The 25,117-nt window shown below is 38.0% G+C and overlaps 2 protein-coding genes across 2 annotated transcripts; one reads left to right on the top strand and one right to left on the bottom strand.

Moving 5' to 3' along the window:
* The first annotated feature begins 19 nt into the window (after positions 1-19).
* On the top strand, positions 20-7,453 carry GET1 (guided entry of tail-anchored proteins factor 1). The gene is made up of 5 exons (XM_080573792.1): positions 20-179; positions 1,609-1,774; positions 3,196-3,263; positions 4,137-4,251; positions 5,796-7,453. The coding sequence occupies exons 1-5, from the start codon at positions 90-92 to the stop codon at positions 5,867-5,869; spliced, it is 513 nt and encodes a 170-aa protein (XP_080429918.1). The 5' UTR covers positions 20-89; the 3' UTR covers positions 5,870-7,453.
* LCA5L (lebercilin LCA5 like) lies at positions 6,360-25,010 on the bottom strand (the record flags this gene model as incomplete). The annotated part of the gene is made up of 8 exons (XM_080573737.1): positions 6,360-9,618; positions 11,156-11,288; positions 11,564-11,673; positions 15,491-15,584; positions 16,970-17,107; positions 18,633-19,168; positions 22,055-22,186; positions 24,884-25,010. 8 exons carry the CDS (start codon positions 25,008-25,010, stop codon positions 9,041-9,043), a joined length of 1,848 nt encoding a protein of 615 aa, XP_080429863.1. The 3' UTR covers positions 6,360-9,040.
* Between the last annotated feature and the right edge of the window lie 107 nt (positions 25,011-25,117).

Genomic DNA, 25,117 nt, shown 5'->3' on the forward strand with positions numbered 1-25,117 from the left:
GGCCGTCACGTGGCCGCGACAAGCCGTTCGCCCCCTCGCGCAGGCGCCGTTGGGGTTTTGGCGGAGGGAGGCGGGGGTGTGCGCGCGGCATGGCGGAGAGCGGCGCGTGGCTGCTGGTGCTGAGCGCCGTGCTGGGCTGCAGCGCGCTCAAGGTCCTGCTGCCCTCCTGCTCCTCCGCCGTGAGTGACGTCACCGCCCCGCCCCGCCCCGCCGGCCCACAGCCGCCGGCCGCCATTTCGTTACTGAGGGGGGGCTGGGGAGGGGGCGGCCTGGGAGGGGGGGGAGGGTGAGGGTGAGGAGTCCCGAGGTGTTCCTGTGAGGTGTGGGTGCCGAATAAAGCTGCGTGTGACAAACAGGTGCCCTTCTGCTCGCTCACGTCAATAAATCGGTGTTACGTGGATCATTGCATGCTGCCTGATTATGGATAAGAGTCCTTTAAAGCATAAATTACTGGTGTCCTTTTGGGAATCAACTTGGTGTTACCATCCATCAGTAGTAAAAACCTCAACTTTCTGCAGCGGTTGGTGACAAAGTAATGCTCTCGTTGACTGCGCTACTGATAACACAACTTTTAGGAAAAATGGGTAACTGTGTTGAGAAAGCTGGGAGCATTTCCTAAGTAACCGGAGGGGAAGAGATGTTATGTCCCTTGTGTTTTTCTTCCCAAGATAAAAGAGGTCATGAACCAACCTCATGAAATTAAAGCGGAGAAGTTTATTTTCTTAAAAAAAAAAAGAAAGAGAAGATGCTTGATAACATGATGCGTAATTGCATTTCTACACTTCTACTACTGGAAATTAATTTAAGGAAAAAAAAGGTAGAAAAATGTTATGAGAAGATTGCATTTACACGCATGGCTAACATGTAGATATAGCAAGTGCACATCCATGTTTCTGCTTTTGAGACAGCGGTGAGATGCTGCACTAGAAGGATCACAGCTCCGGTTCAGTCCTTGTGCTTCCAAGAGCCCAGGCTGTAATCTGTAATCGAGAGGAGTGATTCCCGGGTTCTGAGCCTTATGTTATTGGTGAGGTCTGAACTGGGCTCCTGTGAATAAAATTTGGCCACGTTAATCAGTTAAGACTCTTGCTGCAGCTCCTGAATCTGGAAATGGGAACAATGAGTGTAAGGGGTATCGATGGAGCTGGGGAGATGAAAAGGACTGCTTCCCTGGTCCTCCTTCTGCAAGTCTGTGATCCAAGAAGTGCAAGATGAGAATTGCAAGGAGGGAAGACAGCACGTTGGCTCAGGATGCAGGGACAGGGTCCTGCGCAGTTCAAAAGGTTTCAGAAGGCAGCATCACTGAGAGTGGGGAGATGAAGGTAGAAACAGAGACAGAAAAGGCAGTTAACCACAGTTACAAAAGTTGAAAATCGCTGTTTTATGGGAACAGTTTCCTTTGACCCTTTTTGGTTTGTTTCTTAGCTGAGAGAGTATGATTTTTTGACTCTTAGAACATGTTACACTTGTGAAGGTTTTCATATGTATTGGTAAAAGGGTCTTGTTTTATGGGGGCTTTTGAGTATGTATAAGGGAGATAATGCTTTATACATATTGAAATCAGCAGAATTCTGGATAAATAAGTGGTATTATTTCTTTACTTTTTAGATATCCAGGTTGTTACAAAAGGATGCAGAGCAGGAATCCCAAATGAGAGCTGAAATCCAGAACATGAAGCAAGAACTCTCAACCATTAGTATGATGGATGAGTTTGCTAGATATGCCCGTCTGGAAAGAAAGATCAACAAGATGACTGACAAGCTTAAAACTCATGGTAGAGTGCAATGTTTACTCCCTTTTCTACTTCCTGAAAAAAAAAAATAATTTTACAAGCATGTTTTCATTTTTAAGTATATTTCTCTTTCAACTCTCCACCTCCCCTTATCCATCTCCAGTGTTCCCCCCCCCCCTTTTTTTTTTAACCTTAAGTAGTGCATGGCTCTGTATACATTGGTAAGGGAGTAATTTAAATACAAATTTTTTCTTACAAGGATTTTTTTCATCTTTCTCAGTAATGCTTATTTCTGAATCATATTTTGAACACTTTGGCAAAGTCCTTTGCCATTAACAAAAGTAGTGTAGTAAGGCTGCATATATTCATTGCAAAAGGATGAATTGCTTGGTTGGGGCTGTTTGGTTGCTGTGCTACAAAATTCTGGAGAGAAAGTGTTGATCTGTAAGGTAACCAGACGAGATCTTAGCTGTCATTTTGCAATCCCGTTTGACCAAATGCAGTGGCTTTTATGATAAAGCTGTACTGGTGTGTCTCCACTGGGATGATCCATTATGTGATGGCAGAAAGTACACGTAAACCTTTTGCACCAGGGCTTTTGTTCTTGGCTTTGTCCAAACTCACTAACTGAACTTAATAAGATAGGAGAATGCTTGCTTTGTCTGCCTCTTCAGTGGAGAATGCCGGGATGTTTATATGCTTCTTGCTGAGGGAATGGACGGTCTTTACAACTGGCAGTTTTGGACTGTTCTCAGTAGCATTATTCTTTACCAGTAATTTCAATTAAACTAGATTTGAGGAGTATACTTAGCAGCCAACAACATTGTTCAAGAAAACTTCAGGGCACCGTTATGTTTGAAGACGTGCTGTCTTCACTGGGCTTCTCTATGCTGGTCTGGGTTCTGCCACAGAAGACAAGCAGGCATGAGACTTTCGGATATTGAATCTGGCCAAGACTCATTCAGTGCAGGAATAGTCTTCTTGTGAATAGTCTTTAACTGTGTTCCTGAATGAAATAAGGCAACAAGTGCATCTGCTAAAACCACCATTCTCCCGTTTTGTGAAAGGGGAAAACTTGTATTATGCTCCATCTAAAGAAGAGTCTTAAATTAGACAAGACAGTGACTACTCTCATTTGGGAGCAGCATTCTTTATTATATGTGACATTTCTCTGTCTAGGATTTCAGTGTTTTGCAACTTTTCATGGTATCATTAACAAAAAACTCGTGTGTGATATGGACCTAGCACTTCCTTACTTTCACTGTACCTATGAGTCATTTCAAAAGAGATTTTTAAACAGGTATGTGATGTTTAACAGTAACGTGATGGGATGTTTAAACAGGTATGTGATGTTTAACAGTAATGTCCTGATTTGAATACTGTAATATTAATAATTTACTAGTTTTATGTAAGTATAATTTACTATTATACATAATGCAGAGTAATATTTTTTCTTTCAACAGTGAAAGCACGAACTGCCCAATTAGCCAAAATAAAGTGGGTTATAAATATTGTATTCTACATCTTACAAGTAAGTAAATATTTTATTATGAATACAAGCTACTTAACTAAATCCTTGGTAGTGTTACAAATCTCTTCTGCATTTACTGGCTGTATGGTTCTGTGTCAGTAGTTCAGGTCTTTGGCATCCCAATGACACAATTCATACCAAACAGAAACAGTTTCTTGGATGTAGAAAGGAGAGATGCTGCTGATATGCTGTGGTAGTTGTGGATGAAAGAAGTTTGGGATTTTCTTGAAGCTCTGTTTTTCCAGTTTTGTGATGACAAAATAGGAGTTTGTCATAGCTCTTTTATCACTGTTGTTTTGTTTGTTTCATTTATATGTAGTGTTAGACACAGGAAAGTTCTGATACGTGTATATGTATATTTTGCTTATGGTTTTGAAAACATAAAATGTGCTTCAGCTGTGGACGCAAATCTCCTTTTACAGCTGCCACAGCGCCTCATCAGATTATCTTTGTAGTTCAGACTTGATGCCAAAGAATTGTCTAATAAGGAGAAGAGTGCTTAACCTGAAAATGTATTTTGGGTAACGTGAAAGCCAGTTGGATTCCTAGCAGACAAGGATTAGGGCTAAAAACAGTCATCAGAATATAACAATTTGTATTACTATTTTTATCTATGCTAGATTTGACCCAAGGTCTCACAAGAAAGCAGTAGTTTTCAGTGTTGTACTGCTACCTCTTAGTATTGTGTGTAAAGTTAAGGTTATACCCAGTTCAAAATGTTTTGAATTTGCTCGAGGACGATATAAAATATCAGAGAAGCTATATTCTTTCATTAGAATTGGAGATTTACTGATTCAAAATAGCGGTGGAAATCTACTTTGATGTTTTGATTGCTTTGATTGTTACCCAAGCTAATACGAATCTCCACTCTAGGCTGCCCTGATGATCTCTCTCATTTGGAAATACTACTCTGAGCCAGTTACAGTGCTTCCAAGCAAATGGCTCGCTCCACTGGAGCGCTTGGTAGCCTTTCCTACTGGGGTGGCAGGTAAGGACATTTTATGGGGTATTTTACAGTGGAAAACATATTTCCCAAGCCCGTATGGATGCCAAGAATGTAATGATAAGGAGCACCCATGGACTTAAAACACTGCTTCTGTACATTTCATAATAGCAATGTGGCAAGCTTGAGACATTCTTTGCCATGTGTTCGGCTCTTGTTTAACTCACAATGAAATGGGATATCGGTCTTTTTCATCTCTTCTCGAACAGAGCAGCTTTATCTTAATATGGAATACACCCTTGAGAAGACTTCAGAAATATGTTATGTCAGGAATCCACTGAATTAGCAAAATTGGGTTTAGAAATGGGCAAATACTTCATAGGTCTGGATCACTTACATGCGTTTCTTATAAACTCCAGAGGTTTCATAGCGGTGGGACCCTAGAATGATTGAGGTTTGCTCTCTGGTTGGCACTTTGTCTCCTCTGTTCCAACCCTTTTTCTCATTGCGTTTTTATTGCATTTTTACTTAATTAAATCATTCTCTTTTGGTCAGTTTGATGGGTTAATGATCAGAAGAATATTATGAATTGTAGATGCTGGTTTCTGAGTGAAACGTATGCTGGCTGTATGCCAACAGGATAAATAGGCAGAATGACAGGACAGTGTAGTAGGGAAATCTACCATGAAGCTAAAATGCTGCTCATGAATCATCGAATTAGGCTTTTAAGATCCAGCTGCCTTAGAATGAATTCCATATTACATCGTTGTTGTACCATCTTTAATAGCTGTCTAAGGAGTCGTTTGTATCCAGCATGCTGGGTACTGCACAAGATGAGTCTGCTTCTGTGCAGGGTAGAGGAACAGTCCTTGGAAAATACTTATTTAGGTAGACAAGGGTGTCAACCTTGATGCTGCCTTCAAATCTCCTTTTTTCTCCCGGCTGATAATCACAGTATGACTCCGTGTAGTCTGTGACACAGATACACTGCGTGTTACGGTTAGGGTGCACCCTCTGTGCCGTCACACCGATAACAATTTCTACACTGCTCGTTTGAATGACAGCACTCTGTACAACAGAAGTGAGAGGGGTCTGGGGCAGCAGTGAAAGTCTCAGTAGGGGTTTTATGTAGCTCTGGGGGGAGCAAGGGCAAAGGACAGAAGTATGGACTTAAGACTCTTTAAAAATACTGATGTAAGTTTCTGAGAAAATTTACTTTTTAACTTCTCTAAAGTTTCTGAATTTAGGTTCCAAAGCGTTCTGTTATTTGCCATGCCTTTGATTTCAGTGACTTATACATTTTTTCTTAGGTACATAGTGAATGTTTTTAGAAGTTGTAGGTTGTATATACCACACTTTGGCTCACATTCGTGTTATTTGGTGCTCTTCTGCCCCGACAGTCTTCAGGCTCTCTCAGAACCACCGTGGGGTTAACTGCTGTCCCGCGTACCTAGACAGAAAGATGTTCTGTTCCTGTTGACCTGATAACTCTGTGTTTCATTTTTGACACTACAGGGTGGTTTTCAGAAGCTGGCATGCTTCAGGGTTATTGATGCAATAACTTCAGTTGTGTTTTGTATCTCTTTCAGGTGGTGTTGGAATTACCTGTTGGCTTGTGGTTTGTAATAAAGTTGTCGCTATCATGCTTCACCCTTTCAGCTGAAGAAGTCCCAGTAATTCATGGAGTCCTAAAATACGTTTTCATTATTGCTGTTTAAAAAAAAAAAAGTTTGTCTTTCATGACAGACCAGCTCTGAGATATCTTTTGTTAACTTCAGTCAGGTATCAGTCAGTATTCCTTTTGATTTATCTTTCCTTAGTTTGTTTTTCAGTTTTGTAATCAGCAATGTTCAAAGAATGGCATTGCTATTTATAAAACCTCATTTTGACAAGTATGAACATTTATGGTTCTGCCATGAATCAGACTTGCCATGGCATATTCACCAAGGTCTAGAAGTGTTTGATTTTTATAACTGTTAAGGTGGAAATGCACTGGCACTAGGAATTATTTTTGGAGCTTTGTTCGTTCTGTGCTGTATAATATGGCAGTTTCACCCAAAGGTGGGTTTATACTTGGTGATGTGGTTCTAGGTAGAAGTAGGTGATTTGGTTGGCTTAGAGCAAAACAGAATTTATTTCCTCCTTGTTGTTGGTTTCTTTTTTTTTTTTTAAGTCTAGAATTGGGGTATTCTCAGACTGTCTTAGAAAATATTACTGATATATATGCAGAATCAACCTTTTATCTCTTAAGTGACTTTCTCAGTTGACAACTACAGAACAGCTGGCTACTTTTCCCTCACAGAATTTTAAAATTCATTGAACACTTGAATTTCTTCCTACTTTTATTGATAACTGACCTTTTGTTCCTTGACATTTCTTCTGCTTCCCAAGCGGAGTGAATATCAGTGATAGTGCTTCCTTCCATGTTTTGGGAAGAAAGGTCTGGCCAATCTTCTCAAGCTCCACATTAAGAAAGTAAAAGACAGCGCTGTTCCTGCATTCCTAGGAACTACATTCCCAGGGTTTCGGCACATATTAATGACAGTCTGGGACAGTCCAAAACAGCTATGTAAATGTAAAGAGGCAAATGAGTGATTTAACTACCTGAAGTAGTAACAGAATGGTAGCGAGCAGAAGGAGGAGGGAAAAGAATTTTCTGTTTTGTAGTATATGCTTCTTGCTGTATATAGGTAAACAGCCACATCATTTTGAATATAAAGGAGAACAAAATTCTTCCTGGTACCACGTCTGTAGAACAGGGACGAAGCTGTGCTACCTCCTGTGCTGCAGTGCTGCCCACAACTCTGCCCTTGGTGTTCCGCAAGACAAAGCAGTGGTTTTATAAAGCTCTTCTGCGCCTCCCTTTTCTGATGCGAGCCTGAACAAAACTCTCGATGGGCACCCTTCCCTCTTCTGCGGGGCTTTGGGATTCTGGTTCAGCTTCCCACTCTGTACAGCGTTGTGTTATTCCAGGTCCTTTGCCTTCCTGCAGGAAGGCATTAGGGCCCCTCCATAATTAGCATTGTATTTAGAAATTAATTCAGAAGGTCGTGATACATTTTCTGTGTCTGTGTATATGTACATGAATTTTTTTTTCTTAAATGTTAATTAGATTTTTTTTTTAGATTAAGGATTACATTTAGCCAACAGAAAACTGAATGCATTAAATATCAGCAAGAACAAAATGTCAGGATTCAGTCTGTTATGTATAATGGTGTTTTTATTCATGAAATAAAGCTGTTCAGTCTATCTCAGGTTTTCTAATCAATGCTTTTTTAATGTTACAGTTTTCCTAAACAAAACAAAACACAAATACAACCCACCTATGTTTTTGCCTAAGGAGGTACTGTTGGAATCCACAGATTTTTTTTTTAAAGTATTCAGAACAGATTTTTCTAACTGTGACATTGAGGTATTTCTGACTCTAAAGATGTGAGTAATGATATTTCCACTTAGCTTGTTAGAGAGTTTAACACAGTGAAGTCAAGAAAAGCAGTATCCTTTCAAATCTTCTGAATGGTGTTTGCTCTGTATCCACACTTAGCATGAGGTAATCAAATACGCAGTTTGGTGGCAGCTCTAGTCAAACATTTGAGTAAAGGCAGAGAGGCTTTTTGTGATTTAGACAATACAAACAGGATTGTTGCTGTGCTTGTTTACTCTTGACTTTGGTGGCAGCAAGAAAGGCATTATGGAAGTATTAATAGTACGTAATGCAGTCAGAAGAGTGTTTGTCTTTTAAATCATTTTTTAAATCTGTCCACTGCATAGCTCAAGTACTACTTGAAAAACTTCAAAATTGAAGAAAAGTATGCTTCAAGTAGGTTTGGATCAAAATATCTTAATAGCCTTTAAAAGCTTTCGTGGTGTATTTTTTTTCCTTTATGTAAAATTCAGTAAAAAGAAATACACATTTTTTTCCTAGCTTACATTTTAGCAAACGTCTCATGAATTACTATGAGGAACAAGACATAATCCTCCTACCCTCACTTACATAACCTTGAACACAAGATTTTTAAAGGCTTTTTGAGAATTGGATATGCCTGACTTCTCCAAAACAATACTTTACTCTTGCACATTCATCTTTGGATGTCAGCTGTGGAAGTTACCAGGCAAACTGCTTTGATAAGTTCGAACAGCGGAAAAGAACGAAGCTTTAGAGCTTCATAATGCTAGTGAAAACAATGTAATAGCAAATTATTATGTGTGAATTCTGGAAGCTAGTTCAAGAGTGAAGAAAATAAAAAAATATTTTCTTTTAGTGCGCTGTTGGTACTAATCCAATAAAGAACCTTCTGAAAGCAGACAGCTTGCTGCAGCTAGCTAACAAATAGTCAACTTCAAACTGCAGAGAAAACACACACACAAAAATGAAATTTCCCAAAAAGGACCTACTTGGACACCTCTTGATAACAGGTAAACATGTCATATTTGGTAAGGCACTCCTAGTTGCGAAGGTGCATACACATGCACAAAAAACAGAATAATGTTCTGCTGTGACAACTGATTTGCCTGTCATTTTGGAAGAATCATGGAAAGAAATTCTAAAAAGTTATAAGATTTAATATGTGTTTTATGATGTTAGAAACATTGTTTCATTAGGTTTAAAAGATTTAAAGTGCTGTATATTTTAAAAGGAAAGATAAGTTGATATACTTACTGAATATCAAAATAATTATTTGTGTATTCTTAGGACGTTATTCATGATTTCATTGGTGTTAGACACTACATTGTAAAGTAGTGGTGGTGGTTTAAAATTTGGCTTGTGTAGTCATGCATCCCTTCACTGCTTTCTCTCCACTTCTCTCATGCTTGAACTTGAATGGTTGTCTTTTCAAACACAGCTTGGCCCAAAGAGCTCTTCCATAAGACTCTTTTTCTTCTCAGTGAATGTCTTGTAAGCACAGCTTTCTGCTTCAGCTGAACTGTCCCTCTGCCTTGTTTTTGTGGCTTTACCAAAAGATGGTTCATACAGCCCAAACGAATTTTTCACTTTGGATTCAACTCCTTCACTGCAGTCCTGACATGCGTGTCTGTGGTTGCAGTGACTGCACTTCCTGGGTTTTGTACCTGATGCAGGAATCCCATGGTGCAAATTTTCAGCAGCTTCTGAGAACATGTATTGTTTTTTCAGCCTAGTGGGTGATTTGTTTTTTGGACCTGGAGTTACAAATTTACTCCCTGCCTTCCCACTGTTACTTAGTTGTTCATCTAGCTTTTTTTCTTTTTCATATTCTTCCACTGCATCTTGCTCTTGACTGTTCTCTTTTACACTGTCAGTTAGAGGAGTTCGTTCAGTTTTTATCATCTTTTTCAGTTCCTCTTTAAGGAAGTCTCTCTTTCTTTCTTCTTGTTTCATAAATTCCAGACAAGTGTGTTCCTCTGTCAGTGGTTTGTCTTCCTCTAAATATTCTGAAATGGAATATTGTGGTTTTTAGAAATGTTCTTAAATTGGCTAGGATCATAAACTGTCATGAAGCATTAATGAGAGCACATTTTACTTTGTTATTTCATTTCTTAAGTTGTTATTGATGGCTCTTCAGCCTTGAGGGTTCTGACAGTGCTATTTCCTAATACATATAACAGGATGGAGCAAGATTTAAGCAAGATCATTTTCATTGACCTTTTCCATGACACTTAAATGAATTAGCATGCAAATATAATCCGTATTGAATATGTTGCAGTTTCTTAAAGGCTAAATATAGTAGCAATATAGTTGTGTACAAAGTGTCACGGAAACTATATGAGATCTAAACTCTACTTGTCATTTTATTACTATAAAATTGAATTTAAATATAGGTATGGTTTTCTTTCCCTTAGTCGACAACATGCTTCTTGCAGAGAGCAGAATATACTGCAGTTCTCTAACATATAACTGAGTTGGATCCACTTTTTAATGGAAAAGGTATGTGTCTACTGAATGCCTATAAAATGCATTTCTCTGCTATAGGGGACAATTTGTAATAGCTCTGTGCTTTGGAGAGACTCAGAGTACCTCCAGAATGAGACAGAGTCCAAGTTTAAAAGAGAAGTAGGTAGTTGCAATACTGAAAATAACTAAATAAGACTTCAATAAGTCAGTCAAATACTGGCAGTGGGAGAAAGCCAGAGGAGAGACTGGCAAATGGGAGTTAGGAGAGAGTTTTGCAGGCAGAATCAAAAGACCTGAGTTTTCTGTCAGTTTTAACAGGGGATTTGAAATACATAGGGTGACTTTGGCTGTCTGTTTGGGTTCACGGGTGGGCTCTGGAAAGGCTTCAAGCTGAGGAGACGGAATACAATGTACAGGAGTTAAAGCTTTCCAGGTTACTAGCTCTGTTACTGACTGATCTAGTAAGTGACCTCACCAACCTGTTAGTCCTCTGTAAATGTGTGGCCTTCTGGTCACATAATGTCTACCATTTGCGAAGAATTGAGCATGACGGCACTCAGATCTTGGTTGTATATAAAACCCTCACTATAAAAATATGTATAAAAATCTATTTACTGTGATCACTGCAATGAGGAGATACTCCCAGCCCTTGAAGAACTTTTCTTTTCCTTTCTTAGCAATTGATCCTGAGACAGAATTATCTGTTGACATTCACTATGATGAAGATTCACAACCAACAATTTGAGATCAGTATTTGATTATTGGGGAATTAACAGGCAACCATTAACTAAAGTATATTTTTACAGATGAAGCACTGAATTTTTACTAACACCATCAGGAACTGCTTTTAGAAGTACAGCAGTATAACGATGCCTTATACTGTGGAGCTCATCTGCTGTCAGTGTAGCACGACCAGCAGCTGGGTGTCAGCAACTCAAAATACTGCTTTGTAGAGCTAGTTACTGACACTCAGGTGCCAGCTAACGGCTCTCAGACCCGTGTAACTTACCAACATCAGCAGGTCATTCAACTTCTGAAAAGATCAAAGGCATTTCTGAGGAAAATGTTAAAATGTACCTCCATGCATTCTATTGAATGGTTCTGGCTTTGGTGTTTTCTTGGCTGATTGCTTCTTGGTTTTCTGTTGTGCATCTGTGTAAGCTTCATTTGCTTTAGCTTTTTGGTTCTTATCTTCTGAAGGCTTTTTCACCTACAATTGACAATTAAAGGTAAAATACTGGGGAAATAACTTTAGTGACTTTTTAAAGAATACAATCAGTGCAATACTTATAAAAAGACTGATATTTTCTGTTAAGTTCTTTGTATCACAACTTTTGTCCTAGGTATTTTCTGTAATAATTATATTCATACAAAATGCACATCATGAAAAGATAAGATGACTGATAGGTCTGTTACCAAAACTGAGGAAGAACATACAATTTAGTTGAGAGTTTAAGCAAGGGATTGGATCCAGATCTTTCATACCTCCGATAGCAGAATTGGACTTTTTTCTGTTTCCTGGGTTTGGTGCTGTGGCAGCAGCAGTGATCTAAAACTCTGTTTATCTACTTGCACTGATGTGTTTCTGCTGAGACCTATTGAAAAAAGGCAATCATTAGAAATACAGCAGTTTCTGGAATTACATAATTGGTAAAAATAAAATATATGTTTGATGACTAATAATATTGGTATGTGATCTAGGATTTAAGCATCGTTTTGCTGCATGTCTTAAATGCCCTTTAATAAGGGAATTCTTTCTTACGAATCTGGCTGAAATTGGAACCCACATATAGTAAGAGTTAGGTTTTATTAGTTAACACCTGATGTTAATGAGAAGTTTGCAGTTTTAAGTGTACGTCAGTAAATTAAAATCCCACAATGTATCCCACGTTTTGAATATATATCCTTGTATTTATTGCTATGCAAGAGTGCAAACAATGAAAACAAGGAAATAACTAACATAGCTAGTGCACTCTTAGCTGAGTTTGAGGCACAAATGTTGTGGCTTTCCTTTCCAAGGATGTAGTAAAGTTTCATTATCTAAGTTTTCTTGGAATTTTTATTAGAGATTTTGAATTCAGCTACCTAGAAATCCGAGCATTTTCATCAGTACATCAGTGCACTGTAAATATACTTACATTTTAGATTTTCAAAGACATCATGATCAGATAGGACACGTGAAGTCAAGACAAATGTGTCTATAGCCTAAAGACCATATTGGCTTAATTTGTGTGGTAACATCCTAATGTAGATTTAACAGGTCTGGGAAAGGGCCTCAACTTTCAGGCTCCTACATTCAGATCTTACAGAGTATAACAAGCACGCTTGCTTTCATGCCTTCCGACTTGGTTACTCACCTTGCTCAAAGTTAAGCATTTCTATAAGGCTTTGTAGAACCAAACTTTGGGGGCAATACTTCACACTACCTGAAATATCACTGCTATTTGAAAAGGGATTCCAAGGGAGTGATTGAATGCTCCGTTCAAAGAAATACCTGAATGGAGATAGGACAGGATGACAAGGGCAAGGCCAGTATATTGTTCTTTGATTGTATTTTTAGAATAATTTGACATGAGTACAATAGCTAAGAAAGTTGCTAGCACAGGAGCAAGACTGTGATCTTACCTACATCAACATTCAACCTTACTCCCAGTTTTGATATCTGAAATCAGAAGAAGAGTATCCACAAAATGATGATCTTCACATGTTTGTAGTTTGGTGGTAATAAGGATGTTGATAACTAATTTGAGAATAACTTCTGAAATAATGGCACTGATGATGTGGAGGGGAACTGTTTTCTTTTTTGAACCAGTAAGTTTCTTCAGAAGCCTTTTCAACAGGAATCAACAGAACATTCCTCAGATCCAGAACTAGGGGGAGCTGTACCTCTAGATGAGCTGGTGTGACCTTCCAGCAACTGATCAACGTTTGTTCTCACGGACAGCAAACAACGTTAACTAATTTGCTCAAAAGAACAATTTTATTTATGTATATAGAGCTTTCTGATACCCTAAGCCTACCTTCAGTTCTTCATATGGAGTATTAAAAACTGCAGCCCCACAGTTTTTTTTCTTTCCTGCTAAGTAAAAATTTTTACAAACGCAGAAAGGAAAATAACAACTTTAAGAGGTAGCTCTTTCCACATCTGCAAGAGGAAAATTCAGGCCAACAGTGAAAAGGAAAAACAATTCTCAGTAATTCCAGTTCTGGGTTTCTAAATCATCTGTTTCCATTAACTGGCAAAGAATGAAGCACTTACTGGGCAAAAATAACACCAGACAACTTTGCTGAGAACCTATTCACATTGCAAAATATCAGGTCTCTGTTCAGCTAAGCTAACTTAAGTAGTAATCAATGATTTAATAGTGTAATTTAAATAACAATATTGTAAACGTCCACATATGAGTAAAGTTAAAAAAAAACAACACCACAGAGGGTGATGTGATGCAACTGATGTTGGAATTCAGTGCTTCACAAAATAAACTTGTCTGACTTGGAATGAGAAGTAGGAATTTCTTTCTAAATCTTAAAACTTGAATTACCAACTTTATCCCTGTAGTTCACTTATCACTAATGCACAGTAATGGATTTGCAAAAACAATATATTAGGAAAGAAATAAGCATCTGACTACAGCAAGACTTCATACTGATATCATATTTCTAAGAATTCTGGGGGCATGTGCAATATTTCCAGAATTTGTTTGCTACCAAGTAAAATTTAAGTGCTCTTGTGTACCCATGCGAAGAAAGTTCCAATTTCTCCTTTAATATAGAAGCAGGAATATCTAGTATTTTAAAGAGGTGCTTAACGCAGGAAACTCCATGTTCAAATCATTATCCAAAAGTAAAGGGTATTAGGGTGGCTGTGCAGAAAGCTCTCCCACAGAATAGTGACACGATGTTTACAGTCTGGAGTAGGAGACAAAATGTTATTTTCAATGTGGGGAAAGTACTTGAAATTTGTTATTTCCTGTATAAAACACATTTATTAGTAAGTGCTAGATACTACATCTAAAGCATATGTCAATTATTAGAAATGCATAAGTGTTTCAAGAAAACTATCTGCTTCAACATTTTTGTCCCTGAAGAATACAGTGCGCATATGGGCAACAAAGCAGGTTTTGGATTGTATGATTTGTGATTGTTTTCAGCTGCTGCTCCCTCAGGTCAAGGGGTCAGATTCACTTGTCCGAACATAGGTGCTATTTGAGACGCCCTAGAGTATCCAAGGTATCCACATAAGGCTGGCCAACATTACCCAGGAGTGATGGGACACCCGTGTCCTTCTGGAACAGCTACAGGGCCAGGCAATGTGCTGGGACATCTCAAATGCCACTAGATACCCATAATTAGGCAACTGAATCCCACAGAAGGTACCTACTCTGGGAATGGTTGATAGACAAGATTGCGTATGGTAAATAATTCTCTCCAATACCTGTCTGAGTATCAATATGAAGAAAATACTGTTTAATAAAGACTTTTCTTCCTGTTGATAGAATTAACTTTCTATTATTTTATTCCGTCTTTCTACACTATTCTAAATAACATCGATTTTGTCGATGGAATTAATTGAGAGGGTATCCAATTACTGGGTTATTATAGTCTCTGGTTGCCCATTTGAATTTACTTACACTAAATAACCAAAAGACTACTAAGGATAAACACTCGTTTCTCTCAGATATGCTGACAGCATAACCATCAGACTAGCCTTTAAACTTTCTAAACCTTGTATCTGAAAACAACTCCTTTCCTTGCATCCCAACAAAACGAGAGTTGCAGAGGCTTCAATAATGGGCATTGAAGTCTCCCTGCTATTTATAAGCTACAGGCTTGAAGAATTTTAAAAATGAGTGAACAGCTTTTAAAGACCCAACTAAATTCATTATTTTTGGTAATCTAAGGGCACTTTGAAAGTCTGTACTAACACTAGCAACTTGCTACAGGAGGATTGGTCATGAGGTGCTTTGATTTAGTGAGGCATGTTGTAGGAATTTTAACTCTAGATGACCACTTCTGGCCAAATCAAAATGAACAGCCTGAACAAAAACTAGTCTTCAAAAGCTATGTGGAGTGATAGCTTCATGCTCTTAAAAACAAACTGGCAAATGTCTCTTGATGCAAATAGACACTTAAAATAGCAACACTACTTCACTGTCACTGTTAGAATACTAAACCTGTGTGTATCCTAAAGGTTATTCATGATGAAAATTGGGTTAAGTATTAAAAACAGGTCATGTATTTGTATTTATAGAATAAATGAGCAAAAAACAAGCACTTCTGTCCAAAGTGTATGTACGAGAATATTTTTAGCCTATATAAAAGTACCATATTGGCTTTTATTTTGGCATACCTGTCCCAGTTATAAAATAATACTAAGTTTCACATAACTAAGGAAAACGATTATACTCTTACTTTTTTCATGAGGTACTGAATCACCTCTGTCCTTTGGGATTTTAGGCATCCGATTTGCATAGATATTGTTTACATAAAGTTGCCGATCCTTTTCCTAAGAAGAAATTAATACTATTAAGTTTCTAGTATGCATTGAGAATTACTTTTTACCAAACTAATTTTCCTATGCTGGGAGAAAACTGACATCAATTTTGCTTTGTGCCAGATCATTTGGTGACTTTGTCATTTAATTAAACATGGATCAATCATTTTCTTTCATAAGCCAAATCAAAATTCTCCATTTTTAAGGCTAAGAGCACATCTTAGCCTTATAACACAATATTCGGAAGATGGAGCCTTCTGTAACATGACATAAGCTTCAGAGGCACACTTTTAAAAATTATTTTGCAAGAGTCCTGCTTCCATACTGAAATCTATCTTAAAAAAGAGAGATTTCAGTAACATTCTCACTAATCAATTCTTAGTGTGCAAAAGGACCTCCGTTTAATTTGGACATACAGACTGATCTGAAAGAGAATTGTGTGTCTGGACACCCTGAATGGTCTGAATAAGCCAGCTGCGCAAAACTACAAATGTGTGAGTATAAACTCCGTTCTGGCACGGAAATAAGGTTAATAAGCATGATTGTTCTTTGTGGTAAAACAATAGAAGGCTTGGGGAATCTAAATATAACATTAAGAGAACTGAACATGCACAGAAAACTGTGGAAAACACATGAAGTAGAAATATTTAGAGAAGTCTTAAGGTGTGAACTATACTTTAAAATAATTTGCATTCTCGAACAGTTTTACATTAGTGTCCCTGGGACTGTAGTTATTCCCATCTCCCACATTTCCACACGTAGAACAGACTCTGTGGCAGGGAATTAGCACATGCTGTTCAGGGCACCTTGGCAGACTAGGTACGGCACTGTATATCTTCCTCTCCCAGCAGTTCGCTGGTTGCCCAGGTGCGACCCAGGGATATTTGTTCTACTGTACGTTTAGTTTACAACTGTTACAGTATGTGCTGAACTTGACATATTTCTCCCCAAAACACTTGTGTAAAGAACGAGCTGGAATTTGAAACAAACTCTTGAAATATTTACATAAGACTTTTTGTTAAACTGTAGTTTTCCAGATCGCAATATTTGGCTTATTTTGATTGCAAGGTATTTCTGTAAAGGAGCTCATAAAAAGTTATTAGATGGATATATTGGCCTACATTTATCCAAACGGTAACAGGTTGCTGGGGGTTGTGTGTTCAAATTGTGATACATTAGTCTGTTCCAATTAGCTACTGAACTACTTTTAACTTTTGACAAATAGACCCCACAACAATCTCCTTGTATTCTGACTTTTTTTTTTTTTTGGTAGACTGTAGACTCAAACAGGAAACAAAAACTCCGTTAGTAAATAATAAATGAGGCAAAAAGAATAGATAAAATTAAAGACTTGAATCTTCCTGCAGCAGCAGAAACCTCTTTAGAATCTGGAATACCTTAATTTTTTGGTGAAGAGTGCTAATTTCCATTTGCAAGTTCTTTGTAATTATCCCAGCTTCAACAGCTTTTTTACTCTCCTCTGCCAGCTGACGACTAAAGGTGCCATTGTTCAACTTCAGCTGCTTTTCTAGGCTCTTAAAAAAATTACATATTTTACAATATGGATATACTCAGCATGACCATTTAAAAAAAACAATTCTTACCAGATCTAGAAAATAAGCACACTAATATAATGAAAAGTAAGCTTCTAATTATTGTAAACAGTGAATGACATTAAGGAGCATCTCAAAATTTACTTTAAAAATGAGCAAAAACTGGTTTAAAATCTCATTGTATTAAACAAAAAAATAGATATTTGGCATTCAAACATAAAAATTAAGCCTGTACATGAATTAATGAAAATGATAACTTCTGAGACATTTTAAGACATTTCTATTCACACTGAGATGTATTAACTATGGCAGCATAAGGAGGTGTAAATGAAGAGTAGCTACTTTACTGAGCACTTTATCACCAGAACCCAGTGCCATGCACTGAAGTGATAGTTACTAAAATTGTAGGGTGGGAACCCAATCCTGCAAGCTTTTTATAGCTTCTCACTGGGACTTCTGTAAATAGAAAGTTTTCAAAACAGTGTCTGAATTCAGCTGTTTATATTTTCTTTCATGTAATAAAAGTATTTCAGACCTAGCTGTTCAAATGGTTGATTACCTGGCTCTTTGTTTAATTCTATGAATAATGTACCCAATAGAAAATAGAAATTAATTCCCGGAGGACAATGGAAATTTCACTCTTCTAGTTTTGTAGTAAAGAGTGTCTTCTTGTGAAAGGTTCGTTAAGACTAAAGATGCATGAAATAAAGAAGACAAAATGAATTAACTCCTCTTAAACTCTGACCTGGCTTCTACTGCAGTTGCATAATAAATCAGCCGTAGAACCAACCCTAAAATCTACGACTCTGGACTGTTGCCTCATGCAGCAGCTGCCGTCCAGCCAACTGCAGAGAGCAACATTAATTAGTGAACTGGGGATGTAGTTAAGCCCATGCTGCCCACAAACACTGCTTTAAAGGCAAAGTGCACGTTCCAGGTTAGGCAGCTTCGGCTGTACAGGTAGCTCAGCAGCGGGCAGGTGTGCTCTGCCTGTCACGTTAACCCAGGTTTCACCTGGGTGAATCAGGGCTCGGCGAGCTCCACACCATTGCAGCTAGACTGCCCAAGCAATGCTGGGTAACTCCATGCTGCTGGCAGGGAGCAGAGCAGCAAATTTGGGATTAAAACAAAAATAATTTGAGGTTCTCTACCTTCGGCAAATTGGCATTGCCTGCTCTACTGAAGATCACCTGCTCTATTGAAGATTGCTCTCCAGCTACATGCTATGCTTCTCACCTAACAGGGGCAAGACAGAAAACTTAAGTCTTAAAAATTGTTATTGCCGGATTTAATTCAGTCACTCATTACTGACAGATTTTAAAATATTGGAAGGGGGTCCTACTTCCATTTTTAGTACCTTATACTCTGGATTAAAAAGAATGCTCAGTGTTAAAGGACTGTATCAAAATCATCAATGTGACAAGAAGCAGCCAAAACATTTCCACTGCTCATGTACAGAAACCTCTCCTGTTATACTTCTACAAATACAAACATATGCACATATTACCTGTATTCTCTTATTATTCTCATCCATTTTTTCTGTAAGGGCTGATAATCTGTGATAAAGTTCCTCTCTTTCTCCAAGAGCCTGATCTTCTGAAAGCATATGCAAGGCCTGCAAAGCATCTTTAGTTTTTAGCAGCTCTGCTTCAACTTTTCTAAGCTTCATGGATGTGCTTCTTTCTTCCTTCTGAGACATCCTCAGATGTTTCCTTAAAGCTCTCACCTCACTGTAATGCCTTGCTAAAAGATCGGGCAAAATGCTTTCTGAATTTTCATATCCACCTATGGCCTTCAAGTGCCGCCACTGAAGCTGTTTCAACACCTGGTTTTCTAAGTTTGATGCTCTTAATTTCTGTTGTAAATCAAATATTTCATTCTTCAGCTCTTTAATTTTGTGAAGTCTTGCTGATAATATTCGCTGAGCCACTGTATTTTTTTTCTGGGAAATCATATTATTCTGCAGGCTTAAAAATGAAGGATTCTGATGTGGTTTCTTCTTAGCTGGCAATTTTTTTCCCCCTGCATTCAGACCAAAGTAAACTGACATTGATATATAGCAATCATCTGAGACAGCAAAATCACTGTACTTCTTTACTGCCCACATAAGCTCCTATACTACTCATCCAGGCTACTTACACGTGGTACATTTGACAAAACGCCCAAAATCTATACTAAGACACCAATGTTCAAATATTTCATAGATAACTCCATTACAGATTTTATACCTGTGTGTGTATGCATTTATGTGGCTGTACTGGGCTAGAGCTAGCTAAGTTCTCTCCTTTCATTCTCAGAAGCCATTTTCATTTAAGAAATGCCATTAATAGCGTGGCATCATGCTCACTTTCCTTTAATAAGGGTAACTAAGTAGGTGTCATCTTCTGGGGCAAACACTAATAAAACTCTGTGAATAATTTAGTGAAGTATGCTTATAAAGTACACAGTACTCCAGTATCAACAGAAAGTTTTTCCTTCTCTGTAAATATTCACTTAACTAATGTATTCATCATTTGGGGATTGATGAACCAAATGCATCCCATCTAGAAAGATTCCTACAAGCTTCAAGAGCGGGACCTGTGACTTGAATAAGGATGTGATATAAGAAAAATAACAGTAATCTGCAGGTCTGCAAGAACTCAGAAACACGACGTGGTTAAATTTCTCTGCAGCTATGACTTCTAACCAGCATTCTAGAACTTTTAAGTCAGCTTCAAATTGAATTAGGTTTTTAACCCTTACATGCTTGTAAGCATAGAACAATTACGCAGTTGTGTATGCTGCTTCTATACAGTAATTTAAAAAAATCTTTATTGCCTTGCTTTCTAAGTATATCACTGTCATTTGCCTTTCTGTCTGGCCAACATTCTAAGTGAATTATTTTCATTTTCCTTTCCTGAAATCTAATTAGAATTTGAAAATAGTCAAGGCTGTAAATCTCTGTATGCTCTTCTTTTTCAGGCACATACTCAGTTTCACTATAGTTCTCAAGACATTCCAAGCTGTATTTTGCTGAAGTTTATAATAATAATTTATAGATCAAATAACATTTTAAGTATAAACCACACAAGGTCCTAACCCCAAAAATGAACAATTGAAAAGGACAGATTTTTTTCAGAACTTCTGTTGAATTCAAGGGGTTTCTGCACACAAACTATTTAGGGGAGCAGGCCCTGACTAGAATGCCCTGTGGCAGAAGGGAAGCAACATCAAAGGCATGGCAGGAAAAAGCAAAGTAGGACATTGCCTCTGGCAGCAGAAAGCCACAGCCTCGCTCCTTCCGTGACCGCAGCTAGAACAGTGGAAAGCTGTGGAAGGAGTGTTACCTAGGAAGACAGAGGTGAGTGGAACAGTGGCTTCTTTTGGGGGAAAGGTTCTTCCTGCAGCAGCACTTATTCCTATCTTTCCGCTTCCCTGCTGGGGACAGCCAGAACAGCCTTCCTGGTCTCTGCAGCTTCTGTCCAGCTCTGGCACTCCCCTTCCTAGGATGTCTCTTGCCTTGGACCTGACACTGATACCTGATTTTTAAGGCAGGAAGCTAAAAAAAAGTATTGAAAGTGGTCAGCTATATAATTTGGATACAATAAGTAGGCAGATGATAATGGAGTTGGAATGGCAGGAGAGACTGTGATAGGGGCAGGGCGGTTTATTTTTTCACTTGGGCTTTAAATGAATTAAGAAGGATTACCATGGAGATTCAAGTAAGCAGAGAAGAAATTATAGCAGTGACCTAAGGTCAGCGATGTTTAAGACCTTCTGCAGCGAGGAAAATTAACAGGTGCTGTGAAAAAAAACCTCATCAGTTGTAAAAAACAAAGCAAATATGCGATTATCATGCCTGTATGTTCTCTGCAATATGATTCCACTGCAGAAAGACTACAATAAGACCACAAATATGGTCATGCAAATATTTGTAAAATGAGAACAACCATTACAGTACTATCTTATTTTTCCAGAATATAATGACAGGATGTGAATCAAACTGGAAAATACCTTCCTGAAAAAAAATGATGAAAATGCTGTGAAATCTATACAGGTCATACAGGACAAAAAATGTGGGTTATAAGCATCTTCTTGGGAAATTGACCATACCAAGTAACCATGAACAAACAAAAATAATCACTTAAAATATCCAACACAGCAGTTAGCCAATAATAATATTTCTGCTAAAAAGATTTTAAAAACTGGTTATTTTTTTGGTCCTCTAGTTTGATGCCTGTCTGACTTGACACCAGCACATAACTTACATAATAGAAAGATAATCAGTGTTTCTTCTCTCCTTTTTGGTAGATCTAGATGAAGTTTCAAAGCTTAACAGCAAAAAGGTCAACGGTTTGACAGTCATTCTTTGACCTTGTATGGTGGGATTTAGGAAAGCATAGGTCTAGAAATGAAAATACACAGGATAGATTCTTCACTGTTAACATGTACATAGAGGTAATATATTTGTGCTCTGTGGTCATTCAGTTAAAGCATAAATTTAATTTTTACATAATATACTATGATTAAGCTGGCCAAAACATGGCGTTTTGTGTCAAAAACAACACATTTGTGCAGAAATGTCAATTTTGAGTAACCTTCCTCAGGAAAGGCTTTTTCAGATTCGTCATCTTATGAATGGTCAAAACCAGAGCAATTGGAATATTTGCAGGAAAGCTGTTTTAACAATGAGGAATATAGACTATAGAGGTGTTCTTGCATCTCAGCTGATTATCCTGCCTCTTGGATCACTGAACTTTGTGGAATAACATGATAAGGAATCCCTACCTCTTTTTCTCCCCTTCCCAGTGTTTGAAACATGATTTATTATTTTTATTCACTGTCAGAATGTTTCCCTTGCCTTTCTAATTACTGAAAAAATGCCAAAAAGGGGGAGCAGCCATATTTCTCAAGACAGTTTAATTTGCCTACTAACAGAAAACAAATTACCATTTTGGGAGAAGTTATGCTGTCCTTTTTTCTTCTTTTTCTTTTTTTCATCCTTCAGTGTTTTCTTCTTTTCATCTTTCGGTGTTTTCTTTTCTTCAGTTCCTGATAGTTCTAAACAATCACTGCTTCCAGCTGTTTCAGAGCAAGTCATTGACAAAGCCCTCTGAATAGTTAGCGTGAGGATTTTTGCTTCTGTATTCTCCGCTGCGTCGCATACAATCATTACCTCTGCTACAGCTCCTGCTTCTGATACTTCTGTGCTTTAGGGAACCATATGTCCCTGACTTCTCTGCCACATACTGACTTCCTGACTTCTCTGCCACATACTGACTTCCTATGACTTAGTATCTTCTTGCACTAAAATGGGGAGGAAACAATCATCCAAGTTCATCACTGTATTGAGGTAGAAGTCTTAAAAATTAACCTCTATAACCTGTTAGGAATCATAACGTTTGTGAGTTGTTTGCACTTAAATAATACTAAACAGTATGCAACTAAATTAAGCAGTGCTAAGAAACACTAATCCATTAAAATAATTCTGTAGTCTGTAGGAAGCAGCAGGTTTATTTACATAAAGAACTGCAATATGAGATTCAATAATTTTTATCTCAGAATTTACTGTAATACTGGCATAGGTTTTCTGAAGGTTTAAGAGAAGGTTTTCTAAAGGTTTATTACTGTTCAAATGTAATCAGATAGCATAGTTTGTTTCCAGTAACGTACGCATTTTCTCCATGATTAGCATTATTTAAAAGAAGTGCAATTGTATTTATGTTCAATGTCTAAAAAGTGCTTTACAATATTAAAAAATAATTGTTTCTTAAGTCTCTAGATGCCAGATATTGATAGTATTCTTATATTATTTTTAGCTTTCCATTCATATTATAAAAATATCATTTAGTCATATTTTTCAATACTTAGATCACAAATCAGATCACAAAATAAAGTTATGCATTAAAATAGGAAAAAATCTTAACCGGCCCAGTAACCCTGTAAGCAGAGGATGTAGCAGCACATAAAGCTTTACAACAGAGTATTTTATGACTGAAATAAAAGTCTTTTTGAACTCTCGTGTGTTATTTTATCTATTTTCAAACAAAATCAATCAATCAAATAAAAAAACTTCCCAATGTAATCAAAGTATCTCTGCACAATATCAGAAGAACCAGTATGGAAAACTCTACTGTTGCTTAACGAAGGCAATTTATTCACACTCTAACTACACTTAGTACATTTGTTTGCTTTTGAAAATGCTGTAAGAAATTTCATGACATATCTAGGCACTCACATAACTCTGAAAATACCACTTGTAATGCACTGTTGCTGTCAAAGATGTGGAGATCTTATTTTGTCTACGTTCTAAGTAGCATTGCTGCTTCCTTTGGAACTGTCTTTTTTCAATAGTCAATTTTCAAATAAAATGATTTTTCCTAATTGTTTAATTTTTTTTTAAAGAGAACATAATTTGCATAAAATATAAAATGCTAACATTTTCTGTTTCTTTGTAAATATGTTATACCTCAATTTTTTTTGCTTACTGAGTCTACTGGAGCATAAAAGAGATCAGTTTGGCAACATTATTTAAACACTGTAGTTCTGTTAAAAAAAATATTTCCTGGGATACACTTCAGTCTCTTTCTTAATATGACACAAAGACCACCCAGACCATAGTTTTACAAATGCAGAATTCTACCCACTGGTATAATAAGGTGTATATTTTGGGGGGATTTAGGAGGGAATATCAATTACGTAAAAGAAATTTGAGGAGAGCTTAAAATGATATTCTAGTTCAGGTAAATTTTAACAAGTGGCTTCATCTTAAAAAAAAAAAAGGGGGGGGGGTAATATTTATAGTACATTCTAACTACTTGGTTGACATTTTTGCTTTGTGGTAGCATTTTATTTTTAATTAAATTAAATTTCTTAAGGGGAAGAGGTGAATCTCCTACCTCCCCCCTCTGCCCCCACGCCCCCAAAAATAAAAGAAAAAAATGGTGTAATTTAGGATTGAACAAAATATTTTAGGTCAAATCAACACAATTTCCTTACTCTTCATTCCCTTATACAAACTATTCCTTGTTATGGAAGATTAGGCAGTGCCCACGGTCCTGCTAAATTTGAGCCGCTGCCAGAAGCCCTGGCTGATGGGAACTCATATTTTGAGGATTAGACAAAGGACAGCTTGGTACACAGATTTGTAGTTCTGTTTCAGATTGATTTGGCACTGTCAACACTTTCTGGCCAAATTGTGTTTAAATCAAATAAGCTTAAATTAAACTTGAAATTACTGCTTTAATTTGATTTGATGAGAAGCGTGGGTTGAAACTCGCTATCCGACTTCAAAAAGCAGACATTGGGAAGTAAATAAAACAGAAAAGAAGAAGCCAAGAGGCCACCAGCTGACCGCCACCCGCCGTCCAACCCCACCGCCCGGCCCCTCACGCCCCTCCTGCCGCCATTACCGGCCTCTTCTGCCCACGGGGCGCCGCCGTTGCCATGGGGACCGGCGGCGGCCGCAGGGCACCCTGGGACTCGTAGTCTCAGGCGGCTCCGCCATTTTCTCTCGCTCCCGCCCCGTGCAATGTCCCCAGATGAATCCCCCTTCCCCGGCCCCCGCACATATGTGAACCCCACTGATGGGGGTACTGCCCCCACTTTTAGGGGCAGATGCTCCACATTGGCCGCTGGGGAGGTCCAGTGTGCGTCCCGAAACAGCACAAGGCCTTACGTGGAGGGGCGAGGCTAATGGGGGAAAAAGGGAGATCCGAGGGGGAAAATCGCCTAGAAATGAATGCAGCCATGCTGCGAATCGTGCTCTAAAATCCTTACCTGTAAAGATTTCTGGGGACAGAGGCCTTGGGCCGTATCCTGTTTTCTCCCCATCTGTTTCAGGAGGGGTTTTGGGTGCGAAGGACAGGAGAGTGGCATTTACCAGTTCTGTCCCAGCTCTGACCATGTGGTGGTGCAAATATTTAGCACTTTAAGTATTAATTATTAATATTGCAATATTTGCAAGAGTTCATCAGTACACTTTGAAGCAAATGACCTCACCGTCCTTTCTTG

This window comes from Anser brachyrhynchus, assembly GCF_964034855.1.
Source record: "Anser brachyrhynchus genome assembly, chromosome: 1".
Classification (NCBI taxonomy): domain Eukaryota; kingdom Metazoa; phylum Chordata; class Aves; order Anseriformes; family Anatidae; genus Anser; species Anser brachyrhynchus.

Coding starts and splice junctions, on each gene's coding strand:
- GET1 (XM_080573792.1), top strand. CDS start 90: ATGGCGGAGAGCGGCGCGTGGCTGCTGGTGCTGAGCGCCGTGCTGGGC. Junction 1,775..3,195: donor TGACAAGCTTAAAACTCATG/GTAGAGTGCAAT, acceptor TTCTTTCAACAG/TGAAAGCACGAACTGCCCAA. Junction 4,252..5,795: donor CTTTCCTACTGGGGTGGCAG/GTAAGGACATTT, acceptor TATCTCTTTCAG/GTGGTGTTGGAATTACCTGT.